We start from the raw sequence: 25,276 nt of genomic DNA on the forward strand, positions 1-25,276 counted from the left end.
TTGAAGTTGTTGCATTGGGTGTTGCAGAACCATTTCTTTTGGATACTGGTGCAATGAGAAGTTCTATTATTCATTCCAAACTCCCTGGGGCACCTTTGTCTGGCTTAATGAACGTTTCTGTAGGATTTTCCGGCGCCCCAGTTGCTAACCCGGTTTCTTGTCCTTTGCCTCTTTTGATTGGTCCTTACAAACTGGAAGCTCCGCTTATTTTAGCGACTGATTGCGGAGAGAACCTGTTGGGATTGGATTTGTTGAAACGTCTTCATGCAACATTGTATTGTTCCCCCTCTGGTGTGCACCTTACCTTAGGCAAGAGACTGGTTTCCCCTATGTACTTGTCGAAAGACCGATTCCCACCCAAATTGCGTTCTCTTCCTGCTACCCTTTGGGCTACAGGTCCAAATTATGTTGGTCTACTCCAGATTACACCTTATGTGGGTACTAATAAGCCTAATATTAAACTACCACACATTCCTCAGTATAAGATTTCTAATGATTGTGAATGAGCCTTATTGGATATTATCTATGATCTGGTTCAGAAGGGTGTGGTTGAAGAAACGAGAGGTAATGTTTGCAACAGTTCTGTTCTACCTGTTCTTAAACGCACTGATCCTTCTCAGCCCCCTGTATATTGTTTTGTGATTGATCTTCGGGAGGTCAACAAGATTGTTGTTCCCCAGTTTCCTGTTGTCCCGGAAATCACTGCCTTGCTTACTATGATACCGGCTTCAGCGGCATGGTTCTCGGTTATCGACCTCAAGAATGCTTTCTTTAGCATTCCTATTGCTGAAGAAAGTAGGGATATTTTTGGCTTCTCTCTTGGAGGCCGAAGTTTCCGGTTCAAGCGTGCACCTCAAGGCTATTGTGAAAGTCCCTCCATTTACAGTCAGGCTTTGAAATCTCAGCTTGACGCTTTCGTTTTGCCTCCAGGTGCCACTCTGATTCAGTATGTAGATGATTTGTTAGTTGCTGCTGATTCAGAGGATGTCTGTAAGGATGTGACTGTTTCACTGTTGCGTCATTTGTCTGACCTGCATCACAAGGTGTCCCCCTGTAAGTTGCAATAATTCTGCCAAGAGGTTACCTATTTAGGTCATCTCTTGTCGAAGGAGGGAAGACAATTGACCCAAGAACGAATTCAAGCAATTGCGCAAATGTCTGTGCCATCCACACAAAGAGAGGTGCGTGCCTTTTTGGGCATAACCTCTTATTGTAGACAGTGGATTCCGAATTTTTCGCCTCTCCTTGCTGGTGGGGTTTGGATGGACTTTGTTTTTGTTGTTCGGGTGGGGTGCTGTTTTCCTTTTCTGCTCCTCCATCCGTTCTTGCTGCTCCTACCAGTCTGGGTTGGTTCCATCTGGTTTCTCTACTCTGCCCTTGATTGCCGCCGGGCCTGGTGGATTCTGTTTTCTTCTGCCGCCGGGCCTGGTGGATTTTGTTTTCTTCTCCCCTCCGGTCTTTGGCGGTCCACCATGCGGTGTGGATGGGCTTCGGTCAGGCTATGTCCCTTGCTGCTGTCGTTTTTTTTGTTGGGTAGCTGTGGTGGGGTTGCCCTCTGTTTCTTCAGTTCCTTTAGGGCCCCGGTGACTCATGTCCTGTTTGGGTTTTTATTCTCCTCTCGCTTTGGGCTGTCCATTCTGTTTGGAGCGCCTTGCCTTCTGTTTGCGGGCCTGTTTGTAGGTTGCTTTTGTCCCCGTGTGGTCTGGTGCCGTGCCTCCTCTGTCCTCCTTCGATCTTTGGTTAGGGCACGTTTTTTCTGGCGGCACTTTGTGTCTCGGGATTTGGGTTTTCGGCCCTCCCGGTGTCTTTCTGTCCCGGGCTGGTTCTTCCTGCTCGTAGTTGCCTCTCTCTTGGGTGGTTCTTCCGCTCGTCTGGCCTGCTGGTTTGTCCTCTTCCGTGGGGGTCCCATTTTGGTCCGGTGGTTTCTGTGAGTTTCCATGAAGCCGCTTGGCCTTGGTATGTGCTCACTTTGTTAGTTGCGTGGCGAGGAAGATTAACGAGGAGGTAATGCCCCGGTTACTTACCAGTAATCTTCATTACTCCGAGTAAAGTCTTCCTCGCACCATGAGTTCCCATCCCTCCCTTCCTGTCTGGCTATCGGCTTCATGTTTATGCTTGGTAGTTTTCAGGCTGTTGGTTGGGCCGGCCCGCCTCTTATGGAGGTGAAGGGTGTAATGTGTCGGCCATATTGGGAAGGGATGGGAGGCATGGGAGGCTGACTTTTTGCTTTGGAGGGTTCTGGTGTGGAGCTGAAGCTCACTTTGTTAGTCATGCGGCGAGGAAGACTATACTCAGAGTAATGAAGATTACTGGTAAGTAACCTGGCAATAATCCTTTCCTGGGAAATTGAGCGGTATGTCTGCCCCTTTTGGTGAGTTCCTGTCTGCACCATTTGCTCCAAACATTTCTCCCTCATTATATTCTCTAAAGAAATATTCCATTTATTTGTCTGTTTGTTGGGGAGTTGGCAACTTTAAGTTCTTGTTGGTATTCTTTTATAAAATCTGTGAAAATGCCTGGGAAATATGAAGCAATTGCATACTTCATACAAAATCTAATTAGTAAGAATGTACCAAGAAGGTCACAATGAAAATATACTACACTTAGGGCCACTTAGTCCCCACCCATCTACTCACCTGTTCGATCTGGTCGATGTAGAGGTCAATAAAATCTTGGTGTTCCTCCTTTGGGCTCTCCTGGTGATCCTTTACCTCCTTCTTCACGTAATTACGGGCAAACTCCAAGAGTTGAAAGACCTTCTGGTGATGGCCTGGTAGGAGGCGTATCAGCCGTGGGAAGGTCTCGTACAGCTGAAGAAAAGCACAATAACTGCTATACTAGAAATAACAAAACCATTTAATGCAGTACTGAACAAGTATCCAAATACCCCTCAGTCTCTATTGGAAATCAAATGTTTTGCTTTCCAAAATTAATCAAGCACATTCAAAAGACAAAATTTTTAATTGTATGTTCTCTCTGTTTATACACGTGTATCCCTTCTTTACAGTCTCCATCAATTTTTCACTGTTCAGAGGGTTCACTGAGAGATGCTCTGTGGTCATGATTATGAATCTATATTTTCGATGTTCTAAAAACAGGGCAGATTTTGAGCATATGCACGAACCCTTAATCCATGTCCGAAAAGAAGTGGTAAGTTTAAGACGTACATATATGGATGAACTACATTGGACATATGTGTGGTTCCGAAATCATTATAGCAATACATTAACTTTTCAAAATTTGACATTAGAAAATATGTTTCTACATGTTCTGATATATTTTAAGACTTAACTTGTTTTAAGCAAAAGGTTAGGTCTGCGGAATTATACAATGTAGTCAAATTGGAGAAATATAAGTTTAAAATATTGTTTTCCAAAGTTCTTCATAAGGCATGTAGTTTTTCAATGCATTCCTATGAGACTACATCTGTCTTTGTGTTGCAGACAACAAATTCATTACTCTAAGTGATAAAGTTGCATTGTCTAAGTAAGTAAGTAATTTATTGTTTTTAGGTTAATAAAAACCATTACAAAAAGAAGAATACATTAAAAAACAATTCTCACGAGAGAAATTAAAAGAGACCTTTAAAAACAAGAGTTTTGAATAAAAGACAGAGATAAAAGACAGTAAAAAGTGCAGGTAGGATATATTGTTCGTGGCAACATGACCCTGGCCCAAAATTTCCTCTTAGCCAACTGCCTGGGTTGTTTGTTTCCATTCCGCTACTTTCAAACATTTCACCAGCTTCCCATTCAGTGGCGAGAGACCAGGGTCGAAGCAGGCGAGGACGGCTTGCCTGCGTGAGCGGACTCCTAGTTCGTTAAAGGCTGTTTTCAACAGAGCTGCCCTTTCCTCGTTCAGCCTCGAGCATGTGCATAGAATATGTTCTAGGTCTTCAGTCCCCGTTCCGCAAAGCCGGCATTTAGTCCCATAGTTCTGTCTCAGCCACGGTGGTAAGTGAGGAATGGCGGGTAGGATCCCTAGACGGTGTTTTAAAAAGGCTTCCTTAGTTTTGCAGCCATACCCCAGACTCTAAGTGATAAAGTTGCATTGTCTAAGTAGAGTCTGCCAGACACCATGCAAGCTCAGCTTTTAGCAGTCAAGTCAGAGTTTGAGAACCAAAGCTGAGAAGGAAGGGTATGATGGGGACAGAAGGTATGGAGCTGACATACAAGAGCTCATCTGTAGTGTATAGAAAGGGGTTCAATTGGGGTCTTTTTTGCTGTGAGCCAAAGGCCCAGAATGGGGAAGCCTCCAACCCATTTGGAAGGAACTGGAAGTAAAATTGGTCAACAGAGGTGGTGCAGAGATTAAATGGTCAAGCCCCAATTCCCACCAATCAATACACATTGGCCTACTGCTCCTCTTGAAGATGGCACTAGCGCTAATGGTCACTTGTAACAAGACTATACTAGCTCTTTGTACACATGTAATGATATGGTATTTTGCATAATATAATGTTCCACCTTCTAACTCGCAGTATGCACCCTCATCTAGTCATGGATAGCGTCTTGACCACCCCCTTCTCCACCATTTGTATCTTTTTACTCGTCTGCTGTTTCCTTCCTGTGTACTGTTTGACCATGTGGCATTTACTATTCTTGGTTCACCAACGCCCACATGATCCTTGACCTGATCAACCATGCCCCATCCATCTGTATGTGCAATTTTCTTTTTCCGGTTGTTTCTAATATTGATGATCTTAATTGATTTGCATTCATTAACATTGCTGCTTCATGGTTATTAACTTTATTTCTTACATCTTCCCCTTGTTTCCTGCTCTCATTCAGGCAAACTATGGGGCAATCTGTTATAATATTATTTTTTTTCTGATTATTGCATTCTCTTTTGGTGCAGTCCATCTGTATATGTATGCTTTATACAATGTGACTCCTTTCTCTGTATATTGACTTTTAAACTGTATGCACAATTGGTGATTGTGTTTTGGTGTTTAAGTTTATGCACTACCTCCAGCCTTAAGAAAGTCCCAAGCCTGAACGCCACAGATGGCAAAAGACATGTTGGCTGCACCTTCATTGTGTTGCACTTTGGTCTACCTAAACCACTTGGATCAATAAACTGGACTTTGTCCTGCTAAAGACTTGCGCTCTGTTTGCATTTGCTATCCATTAGGGAAGAGAATTGCCCAGCTAATCTCTATACCTGAGTTTGTGGCAACTGCTGATTTAAAAATATATTTCTTCTTCAGTAAGAGAATAATGTGCGTCTCCACTCAGTTACATTTAAAACTTGCCATGTATTTATTCTCACCAGGCTCAGAAACCGTGAAAAATGACAAGCAGCAATATCACGTTAAAATGCAAGACCTTTTTCATCTAAATGAGAGCCTAGGCGAAAACTTATTTTTCAAATGAAAAAGAAAGAAAGGATGAAGACAGGAGGATTGTGTTGGAAGGTAGGATCCTTCTAGCATGGTTACCTCTACCTTTTGCTTGGTGTCAGTATGACTGTGATCCTGCTAATCAGGACCCCAGTCACTGTGCTTTATTCCTTACAGTTACCATGGTAAGTACTTTTGTACATCCACAATAGGCTACTGGTGTACCCTTCTAAGTCCCTAGTATATGTCACTAAGGTACCCAGGGCATAGGTACACCAGGTGTCTCTGTCATGGACTGCAGTATGTATTTTGCCACCCATGAGAGTCCACTTAAACTTTGACTACAGGCCTGCCTTTCCAGCCTGTGTGAGTTGGTGCTTGCACCTTTCTCGACAGATATAAGTTTCCTTATATCTGAGGTTACTGCGCTTTAAACCTATACCTCACCCCTATGGCAGGCACTTCAGTCCTGAGGGCAGGGTGCTTGGTTATAAGTGTAAGAATGCCCCTGCATGAGCAGCACACCACTACAAACCCCATTGTCAATTCTCCAGGCTTTAAAAGTGCGTCAGCCATTTTAATACATATAGGGGACAACAGCTATTACGAGATGTCTAAATATATAGTGGCTGTACGGAACCTGGTCATGTTTGGTATCAATCATGTTGGAATCATACCCCAACACAGATTCCAGTGTTGGGGAGGCTCTCTTGTGTACCTCCATGTACTACCGGTAACAGCTTTTCAGGGTCTTCCAGCAAGCTAGTGCTGCTGCCGACCACAGAAGCAGTTCTGCCCTCCTGCTGCTGAGCCAAGCTCGGGCAGGGGAAGATAGAAAAATAGGTTTCCTGTCACAGGGAGGTGTGACCACCTTCCAGACAGGACTTTGTGTAATGAGCTGGGGTGGGGTGCTTGCTAGCTCCACCAGACTGCTTTGAAGGGCACATTTGGTGCTCTCATTGCATGCTCCACTTTGAGCCAGTCGAGGGAGCCCTGGTCTCCCGCTCTGGCACCTAACTTGACAAAGGACATGGGAGTATCTTCCCCTCTGTCCAGCCCCTCCTCTTGGAGAGATGCCTAAGTTGTTCCAACTCTTTCCTTAGTGTACTTTAGGGCTTACCTGTGGGTGGGCCCTTAGATTTGTCGTGGAACAAGACTCAAGCCTGAAACTATTTCACTCTTCGACCTTATGGGCACTTGTACTTCATTGGAATTCAACTGGAATCGAGACTGCATCAAGGAAGACTCCTGCTGCTCCTGGTCTTGCTATTCTTCAAGTCTTCTTCGTTGTCTGTGCCTGTGCTTCTTTCAGGTTCTTTAACAGATCTGTGGACATCAAAGAAACCTGAAGAAATCTCCCTTGGAGTGAAGGAGCCACTCCCTTGCATTGCAAGGAAGCTGACCGGTCTGCTGTCCAGACTACAGTCTTCCAGAGGCTAAGCAACACAGGTGGTGGTTCTGTAACTTTTTCGAGGCATGAAGTGTCGTCTCTGTAATTTTGAGGCCAGTATCGCTCATCTGAACCGCTGGGACCTAACCCCCGTGCACTGCATTCACTTGCTGTTGACAAGGTTTGTTGGCTCAGCACTCCAGCGATCCTCGAGCTACAAGAAGCTCTAACCCCTAGCATCTCTTCCCTCCAAGATCACCAACCTTATTTCATCCTCTGCACAGTGGGCCATCATCTTTGATGAGCTGCTCAAGGTCCTCTTGCAAATCCTGTGCGTCCGCCCTGTGGGTCCTTCTGAGGGCCTTCTAGTGCTTCAGTGGGTTCCCCTACTTGCTCAAAACCTGATCTAACTCCCCTGCTGTTGGTGAGTCCCTTGGACCTTGCTGGTCCCAACTTTGCCAGTTGTGGCTACATAGGCTTGTTGGTGCTCCCACCAGACTCTGACCACATGGTCACTAATATCCATTGTGGAACAGCTCATTCAAGGCTCCTGCTCTTCCCCAGCTGCAGTGACGAGGTCACCATCGACTCTTTAGAATCTCATTGCATCGGTGGGCATTGTGTCTCCGTGCCCTCTAGTCACTTCTGAGTGGCATAGACTCTATTCCCTCTGCTTACTGGTTGTTCACTTACAGAATCCACCCTTGGATTACACCCTTGGATTCCACTGGACTTCTTCTCCGTCTTTTCCAGAGGCATTTTCTTCTAATTCTTCAATTATTGTCTACAGTGGTTCCCGACATCTCTTCCCCCCCTATGCACCTGCCTTCCTTGGTGCAGGTAACCCCTAGGGATCCAAGGGGTAGGGTGACTCTCCAACCATCTGTCCTCTAAAGGAATTCTTCAGGGTCCTCTGGGAAGGGTCCTTCTTCTGCAAAAATGCAACCGCTACTTCTCCACTGACACCATTGGTCACGCAGCTGTGTACCCACTCAGCACACAGCCTCCGTGGGGTTCCTTGGTATTTACTTTGGGTGGTTCCTTGAATCCCTGCCTCCTCTGGGTCTTCTGGTCCAAATCCCATTCTCCTTTACAGTTCTCATTCAACTTTCTTAGTATATGGGTTGGTCTCCCCCTGGAGACCACTGTATTTTTGATACTTACCTATTTACATTTGAAGTATTCTTATGTATTGTGTTGATATCTCCGGGTAGGAGATGTACCAATGTGCTAGTGAGTGCTGGGTAATAAATAGAAGTATTTTTATTTAAATACTGTGACATGCCAGGTAAATCACTCACTATCTTAGATTGGTAAATTTAAAATCAAAATCTCTCCCATCCCAGAATTTATTCTGAATTGAGACCCAGGTCAACTGGAGGTATTCTGTGAGAAGGATGTTCACAGTGTCTATACGAAGACAATCACTCAAGATATATCAACAAACAAAGCAGCCCCCACAAATGAAAGGTAAATTGAAGAAAAACACAGCCATATAAAGATACAAAAAAATAATTTGAAATATCAATATGTGGGAGCACTCCTAAAAGAACCAGGCAGGGCTATTAAATCTCAGCCTGTAGCTGTGCAAGAGGGGAGGACTTAGAAGAATGCTTGAATGTTGAGCCAGGTAATAAACTCTTTGCTTTCTGAACATGAACCCTGTGATTATTATGTGGCAAGTCTTGTACAAAGCGTACTGGCATCCTGAGAATGTAAACTGCCCTAAGAGATACAGGATCACAATACCAGCTGCTCAACCTCCAAATCCAGTCTATCTTGTGGCCCATACTAATCCCCCCACATTGGAGTCCACTCAAGGCCAGGGAAAGGTGCAAGTAGAGGAAGAAAGCACATGTGGGACTGTCAAAGTCAGATCTGACTGTATTGTTACATCAGCTGGGAGCCAACCTGCACCATTGTCAATCCCCAAAAACTAATAATATGACTTCCTCTAACATATTACCTTCAAAAGCATGGGTAGAACCTCAAAATACCAATATGAAACTATTAAAACCACCAGAACTTGGACTACTTGTTGAAGACATGCTGTAAGGTTATCAAATCCAGTTAGCAAAACGTTGCCTACGAACCCCAGAAAAGGGCTCTCCAGAAGCTGAATAATTGTCAGTTACTTAGGCGAGTGGAAATCTCTAATAATATTAAAATGACAAAAGATATACATACTGGCATGGCCAAAGTTGTGTCCAGCAAGGCCAGCTTTAGGGCAGTGCTACGGGTGCGGCCGCACTGGGCGCTGACCTGGGGGGAGGCACTGACCTTGGGGTGCACTTTGTTTAGCAATACCGTACGATTTAAAAGCACCTGCTGCACAGTTCCTTGTGCGTCCAGCTTTCAGGTAGCAATACAAATGTCACAACAACAACTGTGAATAATTTTCCTGCTAGAGAGAGAGAAAGATCTGAGTTTTGTCTGTTGGCAGTTTTGACCCACAGAGGGTAAATATGCCTGATCCAAAGAACAGATCTGTATTTTATGTGGATAGCTGAATGGATTAGTAAAGCCAGCCTTTACCAGAGCTTTAAACAAATGAAATGTGTGTGAGAAAGGGTTCTATGGAGAGATGAAGGGCATTTTTGCTTGGTGAGGGAATCTAAGGAGGAGGTAATGGGGCGTGCCATAAAAGATTGTTGCACCAGGCGCCACTGGCACTAAAGCCGGAACTGATGTCCAGAGAAGAAGAACTAAAAATGTAAATGCTGGTAAAATAAATAAAGATGTACCAGTCCCGGAGCTGGGGTCTAATACCATATGTTTTATTCCAAGGTATCGATCTAGGGGCTGCCATAGCATTGTGAATGGAGGGACTGTTTTAAAGATAATCAATTCCCTGCTTGGACTGGATTTAGTTTCATTTTGTGATTTGCTTTCTGTGCGCTTTCTGGATTCCAGCTGAAGCGAAGTTAGAAACCCAACCAAGATTCTGTGGGCATACCAGAATTGGAAGAATCATCCCAAACATGGCACATTGGGGAATAATAATCCATGTAGGAGGAGATGACTCTTATGTAAGGATCCTAGAAGACACAAAAGAGGGTAACTTAAAATGTGGAACTTGCAGCATCCAAATTGCCTACAGATCAGAATTTGATACAAACTCACACTATTTAGAATATGGAGATTTACAAAATCTGAAAATTAGAATTTACCAAACTGTGAAGGAATATTTAAAGCAACAGCTTGATAAAGGTGGCACTGCAGCATTGGTCCTTTGGCACCTCAGTGCTGCTTTTGATACGGTCAACCACAATACTTTACTTCAAAGACTAGAGGCCATAGGGTACAAGATATGGTCCTGTTATGGCTGGCCTCCTTCCTGCAAGATCGTGTTTTTCAAGTTCACTGGCATCAGCATCACTCTGAGACAGATCCCCTACCTTCGGGGGTCCCGTAAGTATCCACTCTCAACCCAACCCTGTTTAGCTTGTACGCAAGACCACTGGCGGACATTGTAGAGAATTGTGGTCTTACCCTACTTTCATATGCCAACAACACTCAGATTATTGTCTCCCTATCACCTCAGGAGGATCATAGCGTAGAGACTTTAATTAGCTGCCTCGCATGAGTGTCATCTTGGGTGAATACCAACTCTCTCAAGTTAAACAGCACAAGACTGAGGTGTTACTAGTGGCCAATCATTCCTACCTGTGGGGACGTCACTTTTGGCCAGTGGCTATGGGTGTGGTTCTTACCCCTGTGCCCCTAGTGAAGAATCTGGGAGTGTGGCGATGAAAGCCTATCCATGAGTCATCAAAAAGAACCATAATCCAGGTTTTGGTTATCTCCAGGCTGGATTATGGTAATATTCTCTATCTGGGAGTCAGAAAAAGTCTGCTCAGATGACTCCAGATCGTGCAAAATGCGGTGACAAGATTTCTACTACATCCCCCAAATGTTTTCCTACAGCTAGTATCCTTCGGGACCTTCATTGACTTCCAATTGATGGTAGTGTTCAATTTAAGGTACTTTGTTGTGCTCATGATTGTCTTTCCAACTCAGGCCCTAGCAATCTATTCTCTGATGTCACCATATATACCCAACCACTCTTTGTGGTCTAGTTACTTGGACTTTGCTACAATTCCTCAAATGAGGAAATCTCAGCAAAGAGATCATGCCATCTTCTTTTTAGATCCTATCCCCTAAATTTAGAGCCTGTCGTTCTGTATCATTTTTCTGTTAGAAGCTGAAAACGTGGCTGTTTTAATCTTGATGTGATGTGACTATGGGTTCCATACTGTAGCGCAGCTCCGGAAAACCTTTCCTGGGTGCCGTATGCTCTACAAGTCTATTTAATAATAATAATAATGTTAATAATAATAATAATTGAGAACTGATGCTGGCTACCCTCAACACTACTAGATGTTTCAAGGCCGTGCAAGGCCTGATTTGCGTAGCCCTGCGTGACTTTGTCAAGAAATGTAATGAAGCGCAGCTGCTTGTGCTGCATTACAAGGTTCAAGCACTTTACAACTCGACTTGAGAGGCATTTCCATGGGTGGAGCACCTGCATTCCCATGCATCCACCTATGGATTTTGACACAATTCCTGATTTACTAAAGCTCGTAACACTGTGAATGTGTCACAATGCTACTCCTTCCCCAGTGAGGCGTAATGAGGTGAAATATGTTATTTCTCCTCAGGTTGTCCTCTTTTCTACGAAACATCTAAGACTAAAAAGTGATATCTGTCCATTCAACATGTTCAATGTATATAATCCACAAGGGAACAGAAAACTCCAGAATAGCTTTGCTAAAAGACCATAAGCAGTGTATTAAGGCAGGACAGGAACTTGCAAGGCACATGATTGAAAGCAGAAGTAGAGATAGAACCAAACTTATATTGATGTGTGGTGACTTCAACACCAAAACTCACCATGTGATGCGAGAGCTATTCAACAAGGAGCCTGTAGGGGGCATTCCCTCCTTCCCAATAAAAGATACTGAGTATACTGCTGGCAGCTAGTGCTCCATGTTCAATTCAATGGAGGCACTCCATCTGACATGCTGCAAAGAAAACATTCATGCCAAGCAATCATGCAAGTCTAATTGACTTTATGTTACTAAGTCAATTCTAAAACTAAATCATGTCGATGGCATATTGCCATCGACATGATTTTTGAAAGAAGAGTCAAAAGTGACCGCGATTAACTCTTTGCAAAAATCCTTCTGTCTGGCAGCAAATATTCTATGCCCAAAATAGAGCGTTATTTAGAGTTTGATAATCCGGCATTCAGCCAAATCATAAATACCTTAGCTGGAAATGGATGTACCTTGAATGATGCGGTTATGAGGCAAGTAAATGCTGGAAGGATACATTTCAATTATTATTATAAAGGGAAGCCATATCTGACAAAGGAAAAATCTGTGGCCTGTAGACACTATTAATCTTACTTTCATCCAACTCTGTGAATGATGGCGCATTCACCTCATCAGCCAAGCCTTGGGTGAACTTCCCATAGTGGTTTGAAGTGGCATGTATACAGCACAAGCTAACCTTAGTGAACTCCTTGAAGACCAGGCCCTTCAACCTGGGGGGCAAAGTGCTCCTCCATCGCCTAGGACAAGCCTACAAATGTCTTGTTTAACAACTAGAGCAGCTTCAAAATATAGCCTGGGGAGTCGCTCTAAACATCAGTTAAACACACAAAAAAGAAATTCTGGAAATTGGTCAAATGGTGTTGTGAGGGCCATCTAAAGAGGCTCAAGCCTGAAGTTAGTTTGGCCGAATGGATCAAACATTTTTCTAGTATGTACCAGAAAGCTTCTATTTTGGACTCCTCTGTGGAGGATGCTCCTCCAAGACCATGGCACATAGAACCATCCCCTGTTTAAGTTTTAATCGGATCCCAGCAACTGAGGTCATTTCTGAAACCACCGTAGAAGTCTACAAAGCTATATACTGCCAGAGACCACTGAAAGCACCAGGCCTTGGCAGGAGCCGCTGTCTTGAAGACAGCATACAATGCCATTTGTGAGCACGGTGAAGACCCATCTTCCTGGAGAACAGCAATCATAGTTCTGATCCACAAATAAGTTCTAGGTTCTGTTCCCCCAATAGCTGCCCACTTTCTTTTGCTGGATGTAGCTGGGAAAATCTATGGCAAATGCACCTATTCGTAAATAATCACCTTTTGAATCAGCTCCTGAATCAGGACATTTCAGTGATGGTGAAGATAAAATATTCCTATCATTATTTGCTGACGATCCTGTATTATTGGCACAAACTGAGCTGGCCCCATCCACAGAAAGGGTCTGAAAAATACTGTTGTTCCCAAAATCTCATTATTAATACCCAAAAACTAAATGTATGATATTGAATTCAAAAAAAGACAGAAGTCAACATTCCAAATGAATAGAGCCAACCTAGACCACTCCAATTGCTTTGATTACTTAAGACTACATTTTCATGATAAATTATTCTTGACAGAGCAGGCTGATAAAAATGGCTCTGTCTTGAGCCAGAATGCAGGTGCCGCCCTATATTTTTCTGTACATGTGGCAGAAGAATGAAAGAGCCTGACCTCCAAGCTTATCAAATGAAACCACTGACTGCTGGCACATATGGCGCAGAGCATTGGGGGCTCAGGAAGGCATCAGGACTGCAAAGCATTGAGAATTAACTACTACTGCAATTGTTGTTAGGTACAACAATGGAGGTACCAAGGGCTATGTTGGGCCTACACAGTGCTAAGGCCTTGATTGCTAAAACATCTATCTTATACTTAACCTGGCTGTGGACAACAAAACCAGAGTGGAAAATGTATTTAAAAGAATCCATTGATGCTTGGACTAACAAAGACCGCAGAAAATTGTGAAAACTCTACCATATTGCCCAAACACTAAAATAAGTATGATGTGCTGCATAGTGCGTGAACCCTGGGGTTCACGCACTATGCGACTAGATTGAGACTTGCTCTAATTAAAAGGTGTTATTGGGAACAGATCTGGTTAACCAATACATAAGAGGAGGCAGTCTGATTTAGATTCTAAGCATTAAGGCTCTAACCTACCATGATATATACATGAAGCACATATTACCTGAGGCAAAAAGGAGTTTGAACATCAAAGTTAGTCTAGGAGTACTCCCAATCTTGGACTACACAACAATGTAGACTAACAACAAGAACTGCGTACATCTTCGTAACTGTAGCATAAGGTACCAAGAACTCTGCTGCATTTTATGCTTTTACATGGTAACTCCCTGCAGGCAAGGAGGCAGATTGTTTACCCACTCTTAAAGAAACATAACATAAGGCTTCACAAGGAGGTTATGCTACCCAAAAGATTCAGATGACTTTTTTTATGCCCATAGCCTTATATATTTTCAACGGTAAACAGACAAAATATCGACTACAAAATATCGTATGGACATAATATTGAGTTTAAAATATAGGCTGGACAGAATATATACATCAAAAATATCGTTTTGAAGGTAAGCAATGTAATATCGAATTTTAAAATATAGATAGTCAAAATATCGAAGTACATAATATAGGTTAAGAAAAATATCAAAATTGTAATAATATCGATTTTTTATAGTGTATTTTATGTGTTAAAAGTGTTCATTTATGTTATAATGTAATTTAATTAATGAATTTAATGTTATTTAAATTTTGCGTAATTTAATTCTGTAGCGGGTTGTGGGTTTATAGGGGAATAGGGTGGGAAATAATTTAATTATAATTAATTAAATATGTAAATTTATTTATTGGTATTTGTTTATAATTAATTGTTAATTAATTTTTATTTAGTAATTAATTACATTTTAATTGCCAATTAATTTTATTTAATTGATTCATTGATAATTATGTTAATTTAACTAATTTTATTTCTGTAGCGGGTTGTGGGTTTATAGGGGAGTAGGGTGGGAAGTAATTTAATTATAATTAATTAAATATGTTAATTTATGTAGTATAATTTAATTATAATTAATTAAATATGTTAATTTATTTATTGGTATTCGTTTATAATTAATTGTTAAATTATATATTTTTTGGTAATTAATTAAATTTTAAATGCCAAATAATTTTATTTAATTGATTAATTGATAATTATGTTAATTTAAGTAATTTAATTTATGTAGTGGGTTGTGGGTTCATAGGGGAATATGGTGGGAAGTAATTTAATTATAATTAATTACATAGGTACATTTTTTTGTGTATTTATTAGATTTTAATTGTTAAGTAACTGTTTAATTAATAAATAATTAATTGTTAATTTGTAATTAATTAGTGTTAATAGATAATTATTTGTAATGATTACATTAAATTAGTATTTGTAATTAATTAATAATTATATTATATTAAAGTGGTAATTACTTTTAATTAATTTTTTTATAGATATAATATATATATCTTTTTAAATATTATATGAAGTATCTACTTTCTCTACTGTTGCACTCACTGGAGTGGGAATAGTAATTTTTACCCCTATGCTATTCAACGCTTTCCCTACTGTTGCACTTTCTGGAGTGGGAATAGTAATTTTAACCTCTACGTTATCCAACCCTTTCCCTACTGTTGCACTCTCTGGAGTGTGAATAGTAATTTTTACCCCTACGCTATCCAACGCTTTCCCTACTGTTGCACTCTCTGGAGTGGGAATAGTAAGTTTTACCCGTACGCTATCCAACGCTTTCCTTACTGTTGCACTCTCTGGAGTGGGAATAGTAATTTTTACTCCTACGCTATCCAACGCTTTCCCTATTGTTGCACTGTCTGGAGTGGGAATAGTAATTTTTACCCCTACGCTATCCAACCCTTTCCCTACTGTTGCACTCTCTGGAGTGGGAATAGTAATTTTTACCCCTACGCTATCCAACCCTTTCCCTACTGTTGCACTCTCTGGAGTGGGGATAGTAATTTTTACCTCTACGCTATCCAACGCTTTCCCTACTGTTGCACTCTCTGGAGTGGGAATAGTAATTTTTACTCCTACGCTATCTAACGCTTTCCCTACTGTTGCACTCTCTGGAGTGGAAATATTAATTTTTACCCCTACGCTATCCAACGCTTTCCCTACTGTTGAACTCTCTGGAATTGGAATAGTAAGTTTTACCCCTACGCTATCCAACCCTTTTCCTACTGTTGCACTCTCTGGAGTGGGAATAGTAATTTTTACCCCTACGCTATCCAACGCTTTCCCTACTGTTGCACTCTCTGGAGTGGGAATAGTAATTTTTATCTCTACGCTATCCAACGCCTTATCTACTGTTGCACTCTATGGAGTGGGAATAGTAATTTTATACTTCCGCTATCCAACGGTAATAATATTGGATATATTTTAATTATATTATGTTACTATATATATATGTTTTAACAAATATGATTGTAAAAAAGGTTTTTTATAACTTTAATTAATTAATTAATTATTATAAGGTAATTTAAGTATTTTTAAGTATACTTTAGTAAATAATTTATAAGTTTAATTTAATTTTACATTGTTTTTAATAAAGTCGATATTTTTACAAACTATATTTTTGTAAACAATATTTTTTACTCGATATTTTTGTACTTACCTGTTTGTAGATACAAAGTCGATATTCTGTCTGTCGATATTTTGTCGCCGATATTTTTGCTACTCGATATTATGTCCCTCGATATTATGTCAGTGATCCATTTTCATCGCCTGGAAGCTTACATGATACGGTTTTCTTTTAGACCGTAAGCATTAATTTAGAATAATTCTGGTTGTAGTATATACTACTAGCTAGTTAATCGACCAAAAGAGATCCCGTTTTTTTATGGCTGGTTTAAAGAATTTTGACTATCTATACATATTTCTAATGTAAATATTTTTAGGATATGCTCTATTTGTACAGTTTGCTTTTAACTGAAACAAACTTTGACATATGAAATAAAGAAATGTCATTCATTACAGTCAACTCCCCAAAAAAGCTTTTATTAGGATGAGATTGAAATATTTATATGAGTCACTATGAATATATAATGTCGAAGTATGATATGAGGGGTATATATTGAAGTAAACTACAACAAAACAAATAGCAGCTTGCCATCTAATTCACTTTAACCCCTTCGCTGCTCATGACGAGCTCAGCTCGTCATGAGGCACGGTTGAGCTGTGCTTATGACGAGCTGAGCTCGTCATGAATAAAGGCAACTCTGTGAGTCCAGCACTGGGGGGGGGGGGAACCCCTAGCAGCCAAGGTGTTAAAGGTCATCCAGCATACCAAAAGGAATCTATGATGTATTTTGGAATAAACAATTTCAATAATCTATCAAAAATCTATTAGTTTAACCTCTGGTCCTCAAAGGCATACAACCTAATCCAGATGAAAAAATCTATCCAAAATATATGGGGCCTTATTTATAAAGGTCTTGCGCCGCTGGTGTGTCACTTTTAAAATGGGAAAAAGTGGAGTACCAGTGGCGCAAGGCCTTCATAAATGAGGCCCATAGAATCAACTATGTTAAAGAACATATTTCTCAAAACTATTGTATGTATCTTCCAACATGCACCAACAATATACCTAAACACTTGTTTCAAAGAATTGGAACAATATTTCTCAAAATGTAATTGGACAAATAAACAAGTTGTTAGACCTGGTACCAATGGCGTGAGTCTCCCTTACATTTTTTTGCTGTTGTCTCCTCTGTTTTTTGGCTGGTTTTAGATGCTTTGGGCACTGTGCCACTGCTACTCAGTACCACAGTGCAAGTGCTCCCTATGTTAAATTGATGTAAAGGATTTGTGACTCTATGATTGGCTTATTTGATTTAGTTGTCAGGCCCTAGTACAGTGCACCATGTGTGCCCAGGGCCTGTAAATCAAAGCAGCTTGTAAAGTGTGTCTCAGGACTGCCATTGCAGAGCCTGTGTGCAGTCTAGTACTGCCATGCTGACTTGGTAAGTGCACCTGCTTACCAGTCCCTAAACCTTCCTTTTTCTACATATCAGACACCCCTAGGGTAGGCCTACGGGCAGGGTGCATTGCAAGTAAGAGGTAGGAAATGCCCTGTTGTGTGTAGCATGTCCCAATAGTGAATTACAGCCATTTTCGTTTTTCACTATTGCAAGGCTACCGGTCCCCATAGGCCAGAATGGTCAGTTGGATTATAACATTTTATAATCCTAACCATCTCAGAGAACATGGTAGAAAAACAAATTTAGAATGCTAAAATACATCATTTTGTGAAGTTGGTTTTAACATTCTGTGTTTGAAAATACCACTTTTGGAAAGTAGGTATTTTCTTGCCTAACCATCCAGCCTGCCTCTGCTTGGTTGTGCATTGCATGTCTGGGTTGTGAGTGACAGGAGGGCTTGGGCTCCAGCAGTCTGATGGGCCAGGGCTGGGCTGAATAGGATCTTGGCTGAATAGAGAGTGGGGGGCGGAGATTTCCTTTCAGCGCCCCAGCCTTCATACAATAGAGAGTAGGGGGAGGAGATTTCCTTTCAGCTACCTGGGCCAGGTCTGCCTTCAACAATGCTGTCTCCAACTCCGGCCAGGAAGCTGCACAGAGCTGGTTTTGGCTAGATACAGGCACCCTCCACCTTCAGAGGACAAAGGATTTACTGGTATAAATATTGGGGCCCACACCCAAGACTTTAGATCCCTTCTGGGAACAAGATGAACTTTTGCCAAGGAGAAGAACCAGAAAAGCTGAAGGAGTTGACTGCCCCTGTGCTATTTTCTGAGGTTGGCCTGCAGTGGTTTCTTGATTGCCAAGGAAAGGGGAAAGACTTTTATTGAAACGTTCATCATCTTGAAGAAGAATCTCCAAGGGCTTGAACTGTGCTTGCCTCCTGCTGAAGTCTCAGGGATACAAGACTTCACCACCAGCTCCCCCTGAATTCAATTGCTTGGGATTCTGTCTGCTGAAGCCTGCGTGTCGCTGGGAGCTGGAAGCGCGACTCAACAAAAAAAAGCGTGCCGCCATCACAGAGGTCGCCGTCGCATCACCGAAGAAGCATGTCTCCGTCGCAGCTGCTGGTCGTTACATCATCAGAGAAGCGTGTCACCACAGCAAGGGTTGCGTGCCGCATGGCCTATCGTGGCTCAGAAGATACAGAGTTCGCCCACCGGACATCGGGCATGCATGCCTCATCTTCATGTTGTCGCATTGCACCACCCCCTTTTCTGAATCGTTTTGTCCACCATAAGCGTGGAAGGGTATACTCAGATGTGAGTCCCTTGCTCATTGCACCAATATCCCAGTATAAGAATTGGCTTGGTAGTTTGGTCTGCCCTGTTCCCATGATGCACTGGGCCAGGGACAGACTAATTTGCATATAGCCAGGTTCTGAGCTGGGATGGTGCAGTGAGCTAAAAAACGGTGATGGATCAAGCCCTGATCTGTTGACTGGGTATGAGTGTTCTGTTTAATTCAGATACTCTGTCCATCACCACCCCCTTTTCTGACTTGCATTGCATCAAGGGCGCCATCTTCTCGCATCACACTGGATCAGTGTAACGCATGGAAGTGCCATCTTGGCGCATTGTAACCGGAATGCAGTAAGAGATCAACGCATCACCTCCTCTTCGGTAAGGAACAGATGCATCGTATACTTTGCGCAAGCATTGAGGAACAGACGCCTTGCATCCCCGAAGCAAGGAACCAACACATCACCCTCCCTGCAAACCTTTTGTTTTGTGTTACGCAATTAAGGTACTTTTGTGGGAAGCATGTTGCATTTACCATCAACTTGAACTAAGCTATTTCTACCACTACAGTATTGTGGGTTTTTGTTGTTGGGTCTTGTGTTCAGTCTATATAAAGGATACTTATTTTTATAAACCCTGTGTGTTGTCTATAGTGTTTTCACTGTATTATTAAGTAATTTTAGTGAAAATAAATATTGTTGTATGTGTCAAACAGATGCACCCGGTCATCTTAATATGCACTCAATGTCTGCCTTTACAACACTTTTGGTAAGAGTTTCTTAGAGGTAATCCAACATAAAAGGCAGCAGATTGATGCAAAGTGGATTATTAATATTAGGTATTGTGATGATGAGAGTGCTATAAAAACTCGAAATTTGTTTATGTTGCTTTGCTATTGCCCACAATAGCCGGATAGTGCAGTTTGAAGTATGGTTGGAAGAATGTATCAACTATACAGCCGAGGAGAAGACTATTGCAAATGAGAAGGTTACAGGAAATCATTGCAAACATTGCCACCAGGATATTCTTACTAATTAGTATTAACTATTATTTATTTTTAACCAGCAAAGCAGATATGTACGACTGCCTACTCACATCTTACATTATACGGCAATGTATTTGTTTCCTTAAATTATATGATAAGTATACAATAAATCAGAGCGATAAATGAAAGAACAGTATCTTACCTGGCCCCAGAAGGAACCCAGAAAAGGTACCACTGCTTTTGCGGCTTCCATGAGGCGGTGCAGAACATCATCCTCCAAGGAAAAACGATGCCCAACCACCACAGCAGAGATGACATTAGTTACACAGCTCCTGATTAGGTGATCAGGATTCAGAGGTCTCCCTGAGAATACAGACAGCAAAAGTCATGATGGAGGATAAGGGTCTGACTTACAGTTGGAGGTAAAGGGAAAGACACTAATATCTGAAGGAACTTGTAAATTCACAAAGAAATTTGGACTCTTTTAACTTTAAATGTTATACATATTCCATGTCTTGTTTAGTTTTATTTTCAAATCTACAATCAGGCACCTAACGTTTCACCCCCTTTTCTTATTGTTTCTTTAGAACATTCCCTAGAAAGTTAATTGATGGTCAAATTGAATACAGTTAGGAATGGTGAAGGTTTCTGATTGCTTGGGTGGCATTTATTTTAATATAATAAACTGAATTTCCACAACTTAAAGCAGTGTCCACCTACCCTTTGGAGAACAAAACATTAGCGATGAGGATGACCAAAACTGTTCAGGTGACAGCGCTAGACATCATGACCCTTGATTTTTATTCTTGACAGCATTGGGAGGATCCTTTGCAGCTTTATGACATAATCTGTATCTTTGAGGTCATTGTGTTTATCACAGGCACTTTGACGTACTGCCCGCGTCCCTGCTGCCGACTGTGATTAGCACTCATATTCCTGTGCACTCTTCTAGAGTGTTTGCTTCAAAATGCATCCCTCACTCACTCTCTGTTGTGTCCTTGCTGATGCCTTCTCCTTTTTTAGGCAAACCAGCCCGTGAAATGCACTGGCTGAATGAGACTTCATGAACACTGAGTGTTAGGGCCAAACTACCCAGAATCAGATGTACAAAAGGTATTGCACTGGCAAGAATATTATAAATGTGCTGACTCTGCTATCTAGGACAGTGTTTCCCAAACTGTGGAAATGTGGAGAGCGAGTAATTGAATGTGGCTACAGCGACAGTGGGTTCAATTTTGTATTGCGGATACGTAGCAAATCTACATTGTTAGATCTGCCACCCTTGGGTGATAATCCCTCAAACCTTTTACCTGCAACACTCCCATTTTGCTGAAGTGATTTTTGTTGTCTTTAGAATTCTGCTGCCCAGTGCTAAAGTGCTTGTGCTCTCTCCCTAAAACATGGTACCATTGGCTTATGCCTGATTGACACATTTAATTTACTTGTTAGTACTATGTGTACCTAGGGCCTAGAAAGTAAATGCTAATAGTGGAGCTGCAGCACTTTTTGTGCCACCCACTACACTTCCTTTTTGAAACAACATGTCTCAGGCCTGCCATTGCAGCCCATGTGCAGTTTTAAACTACCATTTTGCAGTGGCAAAATAAACCTTTTGCCAGGTCTAAACTTCTGTTAAGTACGTATAAGTCAACCCTAGGGTAGGCTCAAAAAAGACCATAGGGCAAGGTACATTGTATTTTTAAAGTTTGAACAAGTACTCTGACGTTTTACCTATGTTTTTAGTAAATAGTTTTTAATTTGTTTTGTATATACAATTTTCAAGAATGGTCAGAGCAAAACTTAAAGGAATCTCTCTGGTAATGGCAAAGTTGCTCTATAGTGGGACCCAGAGATATTTTAATGCAGAACCAAGGTTAAGCATTGACGTTTCGACTCAGAAAAAGCATGATTGATGTGTCATGCCAGGTCATATTCAGGACAAGGGGACATCCCCAAACTTGGAAAGGCGTCCCGCGCAGAATGGGGGCTGCCAGATGGATCTGCAAGTGTCAGGGAAGAGGCAAATTGGCACAATCTCATGAATGATTAGGGAGGGATAGCCTCCCCTCTGGGGAACAGCATGAATAAATCAAGGCAGGTGTCCTGTGGCTTGGTGAAAAGATCAAGACAATTCCAGCAAGGTTAAATGGCAGGGGCCCTCAGGATTGAAGACCAACTGAGGACAAATCCAGCAAGGTGTGATTTGAGTAAATCCAGGCAAAAATTCCATGGATTGTTTCACTTTTTCTGCTAAATTACGTCTCAATCTGGAGAACCCACAACTACACCTGAACTTGCAGAGTTTTATTTGGCCCAGTTACAGTCTTATACTGTGGCTAAGATTGGGATATTTTGCAAGGAGTTTCAAGTCTCTATGAGAGGCTTCACCAGGAAGGTGGAGCTGCAGGAAGCCTTAATGGCCTGGATGAAGATCCAGGTTTCAGGTGATGATAACCTAGATGAGGAGCAGGAAATTCCCGAGGAAGAGGATGACCTGCTTTTGGAGCCTGAAGTGTCTCTGGAACTGCCAGTGGGAGGGACAAGCTACTTTCTAGAAACAGTGGTGCTTCCCAGAGCAGGGAGCAGTGTCTCCTCCATGAACCTGTCCCAAAAGAAGCTGGCAGACAGGAGGGAGGAAAGGAAGCTGAAGTTGGAGCTTGCTAAGCTTGAGAAAGAGCAGGGTCTGACTGAGAGGAAGGTTAGCTCTGGAGTAGAAGAAGCTCTCCGATGAGTTGAGCCTCTGAGAGATGGATATAAGAACCCTGGAAGTAGGTGCCATCAACAGTAATGGTGGCAGCATAGCTGCAGTGTCTTCCCACAAGTCAAAACTCAGAATGCCCAAAGATTTGGTGTACATTTATGTGGTGGAATATGATGTGGACAAGTGGTTTTCAGCCTATGAAGGGCTCTAAGAGTGCACAAGGTCCCACAGGATTTCTGGGGTGGTAGTCTTTGGAGGTACATGCCTACAATGGGTAGAGACACTCTTCTTACACCAGACCAGACATGCTACACTGCAATGAAGGCCACCTTGACCAGTACGTTTAGACAAGCATAAGACAGCGATTAAAGCCAGCCACAACCTATCAACACAGAGCTGGGTTGATTGCTTGGACTGTGCTGGTAAGGCACTGAAGGCCTGGATGAGGGGATGCTTAAGAGATGATTATTCAGGGTGGTACTACCTAATTTTAAAGGAGCACATGCTTGCTATTTGTTTTATAGAGCTGCACCAAACCCTGGTGGATAGTAGGCTTTCTGACACCAGGAAGCTTGCTGAAGAGGCAAGAATCCAGGTCAGCACCGGAGTTCTCTAACGCCCCCCAAAACAACTTACAGGGAAAAAGGTCTGTTTCTCATTCCCAAACTGGCCACCAGAAATAATAACTACCCTAACAAAGGTCCGCAACCCGAGCCCTTTAAATGCTATGAGTGCTAAGAGTATGGACACTACAAGAGGGAAGCCAAATGTACAAAAAGAGCCCCCCCCTCCCTTGGCGGAAAGATTCTAGGGTTTGCTAGTGTATTTCAAGGGGGAGTTTGTCCCTGTTAATGGGAGGAAGTTTAGTGTAGTTACCGAAGTGTCAGGGTGTGAAGACTCTGAGGAATGCAGGAACCAGTATCAATATGGTAAGGAGTCAGCTATTTTCACCAGAGCAGGTAATTCCCACTGCATTCCACCAAGTTGTGTTGATTGACTACAGAGAGGGTCACTATCCAGTGGCCCTAGTCCCATTTGAGTGAGGGCATTTTTCAGGTCTTCTGAAAGTTGCAGTGAGCCCTGCCATGTTTGTGGACTGTTGGGTAATGACCTTGAGCATACCACCTAGACGGAAGTGGAGCTCAAGGCGCATGTGGCGAAGTTAGGGTTACCTGATTGGATCTGTGCTATGGCATGGTCCATGGCTGCTCAGGATGGGAGCCAAAAAGGGCTGGAGTCTGGAATAATGGCCCAGCCAGCTGCTAAGAAGCAGAGAGGCAGGGGGCGTGAGAAACCAGCCCTGATTGTTCTCCCAGTGAAGTTGATGGGGAACCTGCGGTTGCCGCCCTGTAGCCCACCGAGTAGGGCATTGCTCCCCTTGGTGGCCTGCTAGTCATTACTGGATGGCATGTAGAAGGATGTCCCACCAAGGGAGTTCTGTAGGGCACAGAGAGTGTCCAACCCCTTAGGACATGAGGCAACAGGCTGAAGTCGAAGCAGTAGGTGATGCCTCTGATAGTAACTACACTTACTGGGGGGACAACCTCCTTTATATTGAGCAAAAGGTTCCTGTGCGTAGAACAACAAGGACCCTGATGGTCCCCCAATACTAAAGGGCCTTCCTACTGGAGCTGGCTCATGAAAGTACCCTGGCAGCACACCTGAGCCAAGACAAGACCTTTGCAAAGCTTGTCCCACACCTTTATTGAGACAGGCACAAGACTTCCTCAGATTTATCTGTAGGATTTGTATGACCTGCCAGGGTTGTAGGAACACAGGGCAGTGACTTAAAACCCCCCTTTTTCCAGTATTGGGGTATCGTTCATAGATTCACATCCCTGAATCATTTCCCGTCATCGTAGTTGGAGTCCCACTGTACATAAATAACAAAGTAGTAAATAGTAAATAGTACAATTCCATAGGCTATTATGGTAGCAACCATATACTCTATATCCTATTGGTCTCCCTTTACAACAAGCATTGGCATAGCCAATAAGTCTCACTTTTTGGACCTTATATGTGTTCAGCTATGCAACAGTTGATGTTGTTGCACCAAGGATATTGTGCTGGTTAACTAAACACTTATAAGGTCCCAAGGGCGAGACCTGTTGGCTATGCCAATGCTTGTTTTGTTGTGTGCTAGAAAAAAAATCTACATCCTCTCCCCTAACATGGATACATAGCAGAATTGTCACATAAATGGTCTCACTTTGAAGTCAGAGAAAGAAAAATAAAGACCAGGCTCCCTCTGAAGTGAGATCTTGACATTTACCTCAGACTTTGAATGCACAGCAAATATAACAAGATAAGAACAAGATTTAAAGGCCCGTTTGCAGAAAGCGAGCTCGTCAAGAATGCATTAAACAAGGTTTGGCAAAGGGAGGGACAAACTCAAGCTGGATTGTCTATAGCAAATAAAGTCAGCAAATAGAAAGCCAGAAGATATGAGCTACAAACCACATAGCCAATGCATGGTAAGCAAAGGGCCGAATGCATTCCTAGTTCATCTTCATGAATGTCCTCAAGATGTTCTTAGCACAGACAACTGCCTTGTCTGGTAGGCTTCCATCAAAAAACAAGGGTAATTTTCTGTTACGGGTACAGTTTCTTTAGTTCTAACTTATTATTCATCAAATAACGGTATTTTTCAAGTTGTTGCTTCAATTCAACTCAACTAATTGGGATGGCACTTTTTTTGCAGCACGCATGTCACCCACC

The 25,276-nt window shown here is 42.2% G+C and overlaps 1 protein-coding gene across 1 annotated transcript in view; it reads right to left on the reverse strand.

Annotated features, from left to right (window-relative positions):
- LOC147684185 (cytochrome P450 2J5-like) overlaps positions 1-25,276 on the reverse strand; it is a 315,668-nt gene that overhangs the window by 166,754 nt on the left and 123,638 nt on the right. Inside the window, exons 4-5 of the mRNA XM_086944598.1 lie at positions 20,060-20,220; positions 2,637-2,810 (exon numbers count right to left, since the gene is read on the reverse strand). Of these exons, the coding sequence (XP_086800724.1) occupies positions 2,637-2,810; positions 20,060-20,220 (335 nt within the window). The remainder of the gene's footprint in view (positions 1-2,636; positions 2,811-20,059; positions 20,221-25,276) is intronic.

The sequence above is a fragment of the Lissotriton vulgaris genome, chromosome 11 (genome assembly GCF_964263255.1).
Source record: "Lissotriton vulgaris chromosome 11, aLisVul1.2, whole genome shotgun sequence".
NCBI lineage: Eukaryota > Metazoa > Chordata > Amphibia > Caudata > Salamandridae > Lissotriton > Lissotriton vulgaris.